The sequence below is a fragment of the Labrus mixtus genome, chromosome 17, assembly GCF_963584025.1.
Source record: "Labrus mixtus chromosome 17, fLabMix1.1, whole genome shotgun sequence".
In the NCBI taxonomy this organism is placed as follows: Eukaryota; Metazoa; Chordata; class Actinopteri; order Labriformes; family Labridae; genus Labrus; species Labrus mixtus.
In genome coordinates, this window is record NC_083628.1 from 18,467,694 (window position 1) to 18,480,082 (window position 12,389).

The following is a 12,389-nucleotide window of genomic DNA, read 5'->3' on the forward strand; positions in this document are numbered from 1 at the left end:
CACATCAAAGCAAATATGTTAATCACCCTGGGATTAAAAAGGAGGTAGTGAGAGGAGAGCAGAAGGAGCTCAGAGGAACCTGGAGTCCCTCCCAAGACACCATCAGATGTCTTTAATCTCCTCGATGGTTCGCTGCCATGGAAACATCCAAAGTCACGTCTGCACTAACATGTTCCTGAACACACCACCGCACTAAGTGCTACATGAGCTATATGAGCTACCAGAGGAAAACATGTGTAACATGGAAGATGTGCAAATAAAAGTAGCTGCTGTAGTTGAATTTAAGAGCAATCATAATCGCCTGAAACTACAAACAATGCATTTAAACTTTAGTTTCGTCATCTTGGCTCGACAGTAAAAAATGCAAGTTTGGCAACAGAGTCTCTTCTTCAGAGATCGGAAACTACTTCTTGTCCAACCATCAACAATGTAAAACAGAAAAAGATGCATCTTAAATGCAAATGCATTAAATTTTAATATTTGTTGATGCGACTGCACCATCCATTGCTGCTTTTAATGGCGCGTAGTTTTGTAGTGTGAGTCAAGACTTAAGGCCCTGACACACCGAGCAGATGGCAAAGAACTAGGCGTCGCCTTTGTCTTGGCCAAAAAGTTGCACTTGAACACACCGCAAAGACTACAGCCGACGGCCAACCACCACGTACGTTCTGCACATGAGAGGAAATAACTCTCCATGCCAGCAGGGGGCGGTAGTCCGTTGTTGTGATACGAGAAGACCATTCTCACACCGCTGTCGGTCACCACTCGTATTATAGGTAGACTACTAATGGAGAATAATGTCTGATAAAAAGTAGAAAATGGCGCTGGCGTTGTCAGCTCTTGGTCTTTTAGTGGAAAAAGAAAAGAAGAGACAAATAAGGAGAAACCGCACTATTGAGTGAAAGCATGGATACTACAGCGACATGCTCAAGGGGCTTTCCTGAACCTGTGAGGAGAACTGGAGAGAAATGAAACCTCCCAACAGCCAATCAGAGAGATCCCTCTCACCAACCACCAATCAGCCAAAAACCTCGACCTCCTTGGTGTGTGCCTTTAAGTCAGGTCCCCATTACCTGAGTCTGAGTCTATTCAGACTTCACTCAGAACTGAATAAATCATCAGGGTCTTACCAAGAATTAAACTAACAAAAACATAACAACAGTCTTTTTCATCGTCGTCTACCGAGTCAGAATGCAGTTCAAGAGTTCAAGTCCGAGTCAAATTCTAGAGTCACCAGTTTCTGAGTCGGACCCAGATCTGAGTCCTGTACTTGAGTACTACAACACCGCTTACATCACATGCTATTTTGAGAAGAAGTGAGTCAGTGGATGATGATTTAGCCCGCTCTGAGATGAGCTCATACAGTCAGCGTGGTATAAAATACAGTAAACAAGGGTCAAAGGTCGTCCTGGTTCAACTACAGCATGCGTCTTTGTGTTTTTATTACCTGAAGTTCTTGATGTGGTCCTCCACTCCGCTGAGTTGCAACGTGTGGGTCAGGGCCTGGTGGTAGGTCAGAGCCTGCGTGGACGAGCCCCAGTTCACATCTGGAGGAGAGGACACACACAGGGCAGAGGCACACGGAGCGGTGAGGTTCGAGTGTTTACAGGTCGGAGGGCAGCTCTGACCCCGTGGGGGGTCCAAGGCACAGAGGAGCTCTGGATGTGTGTGTAGCTGTGTGTCAAACTGAGTGTGCACGCAGGTGTGTGTTCAAAGCTGCGAGGACAGTTGTGTGTTTGAAGTGTGCAGGGACGTGAGCAAGGAGGGTGGGGGGAATCAAATGTACCAAACTAATTAGATTCACTTGATGGTGTTTGGTGACGGGAGGTCAACAACTTCACTCTGACTCAGATATATTTATCCTTCATTTTCTCAGATTTTACAAATGTTTCAAATCAGTTTAGACATTTTTCTTGAACTTACATGTGAGTCAGTTTCAGTGAAGTAAAATGCCTGAAACTTTAGATTTCAGGCATTACTTTAAAATTATTACATATTTAAGCGTCAAAATCCTATTAAAGGGATTGTTTTATTACAACTGAAAGACTGTCCTATCCCGTCCCATCCTGTCCCATCTTGTCCCATCTCGTACTCTCTAATGCCATCCCATCCTGTCCTATCCCGTCCTATCCCGTTCCCTCCTGTCCTATCCCGATCTCTCCCATCCTATCTTGTCCTCTCGCATCCTATAACGTCCCCTCCCATCCTACCCTGTTCTCTCCTCTCCAATCCCATCCCTTCATCATCAACAACATCAGCGTGACTCACCTGGCTTCTTGTAGCTGACGTAGATGAACAGAGACAGAACGATGACGTTGGTGAGCAGAGCGGCCCACCAGTTGATGACGAACATCACCACGCAGCACAGGACGGCTCCGGCCAGAGAGACCCACATGTTGTAGTATTTGAAGCTGGGGCGCCATCCTGCAGCAGCGACCAGACTCAAAGTCAGTTTAACATTCACTGCACGGGGTGCCATGATGTTTAAAATATTAATATTTATGATCGGCAGAGGGAATGCTCTCATCATGTTAAGGTCGAGTGAAGAGTCAGACCTGCAGTTTTAAAACATCTTAGCCAATAATCATCAGCCGTGACAGAGCATGGATCGAGAGGAGGTTAAAGAATGGGAGTTAGCTTCCTGTTAGCCTGAACACCAGAGGGTTACCTGTTTATGTACTGGGATCCACAGAGACTAGACTAGAGGGGTTTTAGTGATGGGACTGCGTGTGGTTACACAATGACAGAGTCTAACCACAGGACATGAAGGGTACATGACGCTGCTGCAGCACTCAGACCGGCTCTGAAGAGACCAGCACACTAGATCTATGGTTCATGGTTTGTTGTGTGTTTACAGCTGGTCTCTTCAGTCCTCGAGTCATGTACCATTTAGGTCCATGTAATTATTACAGAACGACCTGCAGGGAGGAGAGAGAGAATCTGTACCTGGAGTTCTGCAAGAGCTTTGGTATTGAGTGGAAAGAAGCACAAAACTCAAAATAAACCAGATGCATAACAACGACTGCAGACTAAAGGGTTAGTTCACTCAAATCACTGAGAACAGTTCAGATTGCATCACTTAAATACATCAATTTATTTCATTAAAGATCTGTGGAAACTCTGTGTCTGAGATGTCTGCTTCCAACTCAAGTTAACGTGAATCAGACCCGTCAATATTCTGAATAATCACAAATCTGCTTAATTGAAGGGAATCTTTTCTAATTCCATATCTAGTCAGAATACTGGGTCTCTAAATGTAGAATTTATAGCGTTTAAGGAAGTTTAAAGGTCACATATTTTGTAAAATCCTCTTCACCATGTTTCTCTAACTCTAATATATGTCCTGTCTACAAACCCCCCCAATGATGAGAAAAGTCCATCCTCTCCATGTTCTGCTTGCTCCACTTTTCAGAAAATGTGTGTTCAAACAGGCCGTTTGGAGATTTTTCCTTCATGACATCACAAAGGGCAGTAAAAAGTCTCATCTTCACAGGAACTGCACGTTGCCAGTTTACTCAAGATTGAGACTTTTTGCAATCTGGAACCCGAGTTTTTAAAAAAGAAATCAAGTCAAAGTCAAAATCCAGGAGAAAAACTGCTCGGACTATGCTGCTTTAACTATATCTAAAGACATTTCGATCATCGTCTCTGTGAACAGTAAACGATCACCGCAGCACATTTCAGTTCCATATGGGCCGCCTGACAGGCTGCTCTTGTGAGCAGTTAAAGTCCGCTCTAAGCTCTTTGAGGCACTCTGCTGCTCCGGACTCGTCTTAAGTGCTTCAAGTAATTCCTCGTGAGTCCTCATCGTTTCCCATCACCATCACCGTTACGCTGCACAGGACTCGTGACACCGCGGCTCATGAGACGCTTCTCACTAAAGAAGAGGATAAGATCCTCTGGGTCCGGCATGTTTTTACTTAAGAGTTTCTGCAGGGTCTGGGGTCTGGGTCTTACCTGGGGAGTTGGCCAGAGAGGCGTGGAACACAGAGAAGTTGATCAAAGCGTACGATGCCAAGAAGAAGTTGGAGATGATCGGGGCGATGATGTTCAGCTGGGCTGCAAAAAAGAAAAACAAGAAACATCAGTCGACTCAGAGCGGACCAAAAACTTCAACATGCAAGTCATTTTTCTGTCACAATGTGATAAGACAATAAAGTTTTTTTGAATCTTGAATGCAAGTCAATGTCCTTCGACCCTTTGACCTTTGACCCCCAGAGCTGGCTGATGATTTTATTTTCATTAAGTGAAACAAGAGGAGTTTTATTCTCTACATTAATCTCCTAATAAAGAGTGGACAGTCTGCAGTCATACCGATGAGGATGAAGGCCAGAGCGATACCGAAGGTCAGGATGTAACCTCGGAGGGGCTCGTTGTTTTTGCCATAACCTTTGGCGAACATGCTCAGGCCGGGGTAGATGTTGTCCTTGCACAGAGCCTGTAGGAGGAAATGAATAACATATGAAGCTGCTCACACAAACACTAAGACGTTCAAAACTGAAAGTGGACGCTGTCGTCTCACCTGGAACACTTTGGGCGCACTGACGAGAGAGGCCAGAGCCGAGGACAGCGTGGCCGAGAAGATTCCAGCGGTGATGATCGGTCCGAAACCAGAAACCAGACTCATCACCTGAACGAGAGATCCAACCCGACGTTAACAACGCATCACTCCGAAATCTGAAAGACGATGTCTCTGAGTCGTCGCTTTACATACCTGGAAGTCGTTTTGCAGTCCGTAGCGGCAGTTGTTGTCCCTCTTGCAGGCGGAGAAGTCGTAGCCCATCTTGCAGGTGGCGTCCGTGCAGTTCATGAACTGAGAGCTGAGCGTGTCGTTGGCGTTCCCGCTGGCGTCCCTCACGATGCACGAGCCTGCGGTGATGCACATTTTAACATTCTGTTTAAGGAATGTGACACACAAAAGAGCAGATTCCTTTAACCGTCTGACTCAAGGTTTGTTTTGCTGCACCTGTCGACACGGCGACTCCCAGGTAGACAATTCCTGTGACTACGATGGCGAGGAGGGTTCCTCTGGGGATGGCCAACTGAGGGTCCTGCAACAAAAATCAACATACACCTTTAATTCAACGTAGAACTGCTTTAGATATAACTAATAAACTTCTTACAGCAGATTAATTCACAGGCTGACTGAGTGCTTTACAGAATAAAACTTAAAGGAAGAATGTGCAACTTTTTGATCCAGTAGATGTCGCCCTTGAGCTCCAGCATGAAACCAAAACAAACTGCTGTTTGGCCACACCTCCTCCATACTGAAGCCTCCGCTCTCCTTCAGAGACACACCTCCAACCGCCCTCCACTCATGCTCAAAAGAAAAAGATAAGAGCGAGCGGCGGACAAAACGTCCTCAGCTGGAGCTGCAATCACCTGTGTAGAGTATGTTCTTCTTCTTCTTCTCTAGTCCTTGACTAAAACAGCTTTTATACACAAGGGGAGGAGCCGGCCGTCCCGTTCATGTAAACACAACTCTGACAACAACACAGCCAGCGGGACTTGAGCTTCTCTCTCACTGTAGACAGTCATGACTCAGAGACACATTTACACAGGATAGACTGGATCTATGATATATTGATGTGTTGCACATTCTTCCTATAAACAATAACACATCAGGGATCATAAAACAGCATGAGATAAAATAAAGCTCAAAAGATGAATCTATGTCTGAGGCTACGACAGCTCAGATACATATTTATGGAGTTTAGGGACAAGTAGTAGCGCTGAATCCACTGATATTTGGGAAACGCCCAGGCACAGACTGGGTCAATAAATAAGTTGGCTTGTGCAGGAGTAGTGTGTTCATGTCTCCTGGTGTCTGTTAAAGTCCTGGCAGCAGCTCTTTGCACCAGCTGGAGTCCCTGAAGGGAGCTCTGACTGAGACCAGCAGAAAGTCTGATACAGTAGTCTGAGTGGGGACAAACACAAGCTGACAAACTGATGATGTAGAATTCAATCAGCTGGAACAAAACACGACTACATTTGGGGCAGTATTTGATTTAAATCATTGGAAATGGTGCAACACTGCAGCGGTTTCATTATGTCCGACAACAGAGTTAGTCACTGAACACGTCACAAATTCTCCTGCACAGAAGAAACTTAAAAGGCATCACAGTGTTCATAGTTTCAGGGGACTCACAGCGAGATCTCCGGAAATGTTGGCTCCGGCCAGGATACCGGTGGCTGCAGGGAAGAAGATGGCAAAGACGGAGAAGAAGGTTTCCTGCCTGAAGTCTGGACCCATGTTTTCCCACATGATGTCACCTGATGGAATAAGAAGATTTAAATGAACCAGTGCCGACAAAACACTGAATCCAAACGCTCTAACAGAAGCTTGTCATACCGTCGTAACCAAAGAAGCCCATTGATTTCTTGGACTCGACAGTGATGAAGGTACCGATGAAGTAGTTGATGATGGCTGTGATGAGGACAATCAGCAAGAAGATTTGGGCCTGCAGGGAACACATCAACAATTCATAACCGGTCTGCGGAACCCGGGCAGGTTGTACCCAGACGACCCCAGTGATGGTGCATCAGAGGCCAGACCCCTTCTTACCTTTGCCTCCCACTCCATTCCTGCCACAGAGATACCGAGGAGGAGGATCACGGTGATGGTGCCGATGATTCGGATGTCGTTGATTTCGTCCGTCATGATGGCGTCTACACCCTGAGGGAGAGATAAAGGAGTTGTTAAATAACACCAGTGACAGTTGTCCAAGTGAAATGTAGAATACCTAAAGCCTGGCTCCCACTGTCCGATTTTTCCCCGATTGTATAAAAGTCGGGATGGCATGTCAGCTCACACTGTACGACTGGATCGTTTACGACGCCCGACCAGACCACGAGATTTATGTGCTCACACTGTGCGATCCGATTGTCGGACACGGCCGGAGAGCTCACACTGTACGAATGAAATCGGGACAGAGCGGTTGTTAATAAAGTGTCATTTTTAAAAAACCAAAGGACGACGGTTGGTGAAAGAGAAGGAAGTGAAAGTTGTTGTAGGATAGAGGAAAGTTAATACAATCGTAGATATATGGATACAAGTTTCAGTAAAGTGCTGAACTGATGATCTGTACAGAAAATAAATAAAAAAACGCAGTGTTACGTCCTGCTGCTGGTCGCCATGACTACATTCCTCCCTTGTCTCTCATTGTTATATTGTATTCACACACAACTTCTGCCGGACCCTTTCATGACGTAATCGTCAAGATTTTAAATTCTAAATATCAAACATGTGCTGCAGTGTGAGCCAGGCTTAACGCACAAACACTTTGAGGTTTGTTTTTTTAACTCAATTTATGTTCCTTATTCGACTCTTCCTTAACAGATTCTTCAATAATATTGAACCGTTCAGGACGGCAACAAGGTTCAATACATGCTTGGGAATTGTGTTTTCTTGGTTTTGCATTAAACGAGCTTCCATGCTTTGTCTCTCCACACCGTCTCTGTTTGTGTGCCTGAGAGTCTATACTGTGGGCTGACTGTTGCTGTTGCATTCTTATTTGATATAAAGACAGAGGGACTCTGAGAAGACTGTTGTAGTCTGTTTTCACAGAGAAAAGAGGAAACAGTAAGCACTCAGGCTGCAGGTTTACAAAGCGTCATTACGCCAGCTGGTCCACTCAGACAGTTTTATTACACGGCTCCTTCTAATGGAGAAAACGTCAGATAAAAGGCTGCAAATTGCTCTGTTGTTGCCGGCTCTTTGTGTTTTTGTTTTTCTGTAGAAAATAGTTATTTATTATCTTTTCTACAAATGCTTTTCTCTCGTCCTGCTCTCAGTGACCTGAGTGACACACATGCACTCCAAAAGATAAGAATGTCAGGAGGACGGCTCCTGAGGCGAGACGTTAAAGGCCGGATAAGGTCTGAGAGAAAAATGTGGCTTTTTGCGTACACACATGGAGCTCACCCTGAAGTTACAGGATTTTTGTGCAGGTGTTAACACTCTAAAATAAATGGATGCACATAGACGATGTTGGTCAAAGTTATTTGTCGAAATTCGGTGTAGCAGGTGTCGTATTTCCATCAAAGACTGTCGGTCGTTCTTTGTAAAGGTCTAAAACACAAATCAGGATCCAGAGAGACTTACAGCAAGAAGCTCCACCACAGTCTCAGCGAAGCCGACCACGTACATGGCCACGGCGACCGCGTTGGCGAAGGCGAAGATGAGACCGATGGCGCCGCCAAACTCTGGACCCAGACTCCTGGAGATCAGGTAATACGCTCCACCTGGACAGAGAAGGGAGCAGACAGGCTGTTAGTCAATGTGAAGTGAAGTTCATTCTTTCAACCCTGTGTCTGGACGACCTTTAAATATGCATCCATGGGGGCGCTGGTGGCGCAGTGGTTAGTTGGCGCTGTTCTCCCCCTGCTGGCTCCTCTGAAACCGTCTCCCCTCCGTCACTACGTCCGAAGACGGTTCAGAGGGGGGATCACTTCGCCCCCCTTTTATACCACTCGAGTCGTTGTGTGAAATCTAAATGTTTTCCTGAGCCTTGTCGAGTGTTTTTTGGCCTTTGAAATGTAACAAAAAAGGGGCGCAGATAGCCTAGTGGTTATGCTAGCCTCATGCACGGAGGCTATAGTCCTCCAGGAGGGCTGTCCGGGTACAAGTCCGACCGGCGGCTCTTTTCTCGCATGTCATTCCCCATTCTCTCTCTGACTCTAACCGCCGTCCTGTCTAAATTAAGCCCCCCCCCCAAAAAAAGATGACAGCCTGATTCGACTTCGCTCGCATCCAAACATCATTTTTTTTGGTGTAGCAAAAAGAAAACACCCACAATGCTTAGATGTTACCAGGCTAGAAATTGACCTCCACGTCTAATATAAGAGCAGAGGATCCAGAGAGTTATAGATTTTAAGATATAAACGGACACAGAACTCCTCTGAGATGAAGCAGACGGACTAAAAAACAAAACTGTGTCTGTTTTTATTCTCAGTCTCATGTCAGCGATGCATTCTTTGTTTTATCGTCTTCAAAAAGGTAAATGTTTGTTTTGAGAACACGCTTAAGTATCTCTTTGGCCGAGTGGAGCTCAAGCTTCTTCTTCTAGTGATCCTGGTAATGACGAGGTCTGTGATAAAAACAAACAGAGCTGCTGTGTGTAAACAAGTCTTTAAGACACTAAAACTAACATCATAATAACACCACTGTGCAAGACTTCCATCCAGTTTGATCAAAACGGCAGGACGTAGAGCTGCTAATGCTAATATGATGACATCATCATCACACAAACACAGCTCGCTCTCTCTCTCGTTGTATTTAACATGTTCACCGAGTCACAAAGATGCAGGAGTCGAGCAGGAAACAGAGACTTGGCTGCAAAAGTGATTGTGACATCATGCTCTGCGTTAGCCAATCGGATGCATGCAAGCCGAAATTCCTGCTGGATTACGAGGAAACTATAAAGTGTAATTCAATAAGAGGATTTGTTTCGACGCCAGGAAACTCGTAGAAGCTCAGAGATGTGTAACTCAGTCAGAGCAGACTTTCTGGGTTTCCTGGAGTCACCTGGAACGTCCTGTACTCAACATTTTTTTATATTAGAAAAGCAGTTTGTTTGTTTGTACGCTGGTTTTCTCCCGTCAGGTTTCTTCATGATCGTGAACTTGACTAACCCAAACTCGTGGCCAAGGAACTAGAGGAACATGGGGAAGAGGATTTAGAATAATATGTATGCTGCTACTTTAATGTTGGCGTCTATGGCTCATACGTCAAATTAAAGTGAAGTTAAAAACATCTAAACATGGAGCGTTGGTGGCGCAGTGGTTAGTGCGCTCGTCCCATGTATGGAGGCTGTAGTCCGCCAAGCGGACGGCCCAGGTTCAAATCCGACCTGAGGCTCCTTTCCTGCATGTCGTTCCCCACCCACTCTCTCCCCCCCCATTTCTGACTCTATCCACTGTCCTATCCCTCAAATTAATCTTAAAAAAAACATCTGAACTGTCCTGTGGCCGTGTCTCTTATTAACCAATCATCTTATCAAACACCAAACCATCGGTACTACGAACTTAAATCTCCCTCAGAGAGTCGGAAAAGTTCAGACGAAAATGTTGGATTTTAATATTATTTCCCCCCGACATGATTTAATCTTTATTGACCTCATTAGCAGCTTTAATCCGGTGACGGAGGAATGTGTTCATATCCGTGTCAGACCACCCACTCTGAGCCAACAACGCCTCCACGCTGTAATCTGATTGGATTTCAGCTCTGACCGAGACGCTGTGTGTATAACCCCTCTTTCATCTGACTCTGAACACAACGTCACACACGGCGACGGACGAGTGACAGCTGCTCACGCTGTTACAAACACACATGTGGATCTCCTCGTTTCACGGCGATCAGCTGGACGGAGAGGTCGACTGTTACGCTGCTCTAAGGGGGGGGGGGGGGGTTAAAGAAAAGTGACGTGTACCTCCTCGTACGAATCCGTTGGTGGCGATGGCGGACGTGGAGAGGCCGGTGATTGTTGTCACCACAGTAGCCATGGCGACGATCAAACAGGAGAGAGCTGCGGAGAAAGAGAAACACAGTTTAACCTTTGAAAAGCTGAAGAGAATGTGAAGCTCTGTTAACAGTTTTGTAACAGCTCCTCTGATCGCTCCGTGAAAAGTAACATCAGAGTGTCACTGTGTGCCGATATTTCACATCAAAGTGCACAATTATCAACAAGTACAGGGGAGGGGGGGGGGGGGGTCAGAGGGGAGGGAGAAAATAACTGACACAGACCGACGAACACAGAGTCGGAGCCGACCACACAGGGAGACACAAATGTAAATAAATATGTGCCGCGTGCCGCACAGCTCGCTAACTTCTCAACAGGCTGAGATCAGATCTGTGCTGGAACATGGAAGAGGAAGTCTGGAACGTGCAAACAGATTAAAATGTCTCCAGTCGATTTGTTCTGCACAGTCACAGGTGGGTTGATGTAATACTTCAAAATGAACCTGTAATTGTTGTTTCCTGTGATGTTCCTCATTCTGACCCGACTCTGTAGAAACTAAAGTTACTCAACATTAAAAAAAGGAACAAGGAAGGCGTCACAACAAGGGCGTCCCTTTCCTGTGAAGAAACTCTTCTCACATCTTTACCCACAAAGAACTTGTTTTTTTTTATCAAAGGTTCAGTTCTACTCACCGATTCCAGCCTGACCAACGATCCAGGACATGCGGATGAAGAGCATCACACCCCAGATGTTCAGCATGCAGCGGACCTGCAGAGACCAGGGGATGTTAGTGAGGCGGCGTTTAAAGAATCATCTCTAATAACACTCGAATTTAGAAAGAGACACGATTCAGTGATGAACAGCAAAAACAGAAGAACACAACAGAACCAAAAAACTGATTTTTAAACGTTAATAAGATCCCTAACCTGTCCTAACTTTCCATCTACCAGAAGGGCCTTACTGTATTTCAAAATGAAAGCAGGGTTGAATTCAAACAGGTAGTGAAGTACCTTTAGCTTAAGATAATAAAACCCTAGCAAGAGAACTGGTTCATAAAGAACTCATTCACACACGGCCGTTTTGGACACCCCTCGGATGTGAGAGCAGTTATCAGGTCAACAGGTGTTGCAGTGATGGAAGCGGGCAAGAGAAGTGGTTCAGATAGAAGTGATTGTACCCGACCTAAAAAGCCTCTGCATGTTTCTAATAAGCTCCACGAGCAGAAACGTGCTCAAACTAGGATCAAAATTGGAGATGTTTTTGAAAAATGGAGAGAGGTTAGAACACAGAAAGGTTTACAGACCGATGCAGAGCTGGATAAACACTGAAGCTTCAGTGTTCACCACATGGTGACCTGAGTGAGCATGGACTCTAGAGAGGAAGGGGACGGCTCTCTCTGTTAACAAACAATAATAAACAATGTTTTCATTGTGTTGGTTTAACGCTCTAACCTCCCCTCTGAGCAGAATCAACAGGCATTACGTTTTTTAGTTACAGGGAGTTTATTTCTGTTTCCCTCTTAGCTCCAGAGGTGCAGCGTTATCAGATCCGGACTGCTGTCTCTCTCTCTCTGCAGGATCAACTATATACTATAAAGAGCTTTTTAAAAACCCTGAGACTCCTCTGATGTTTATATCGGCGAGGACACGGGGATGTCTCCCGTCTAAATACGGCGGTGTGATTCTATCCAGACACTTTTTAAAACTTGAAACGATTCACCTGACTTTTAGACGTTTCAAATACAGTTCAGCATGAAGCGGTGGTTTCTTCTTCTGTGGTTTTTTAACGAGCAGCTTCTAACTCAACCTGCAGTAATTCACACTTTGACTTTACAATCCTGAACCCAGTGTGAGCTGCTCACATGTACAGGTGAGATCATAGAGGAACACTTCTCACCTGAGCGCCACTTTAATCAGACGGACCGAACGC

The 12,389-nt window shown here is 45.4% G+C and overlaps 1 protein-coding gene across 1 annotated transcript in view; it reads right to left on the reverse strand.

Moving 5' to 3' along the window:
- slc12a2 (solute carrier family 12 member 2) overlaps positions 1–12,389 on the reverse strand; it is a 54,740-nt gene that overhangs the window by 18,912 nt on the left and 23,439 nt on the right. Inside the window, 13 exon segments of the mRNA XM_061061397.1 lie at positions 1,448–1,547; positions 2,269–2,424; positions 3,958–4,059; positions 4,315–4,438; positions 4,523–4,630; positions 4,715–4,869; positions 4,967–5,051; positions 6,149–6,273; positions 6,353–6,461; positions 6,566–6,676; positions 8,105–8,244; positions 10,431–10,526; positions 11,153–11,228. Of these exon segments, the coding sequence (XP_060917380.1) occupies positions 1,448–1,547; positions 2,269–2,424; positions 3,958–4,059; positions 4,315–4,438; positions 4,523–4,630; positions 4,715–4,869; positions 4,967–5,051; positions 6,149–6,273; positions 6,353–6,461; positions 6,566–6,676; positions 8,105–8,244; positions 10,431–10,526; positions 11,153–11,228 (1,487 nt within the window).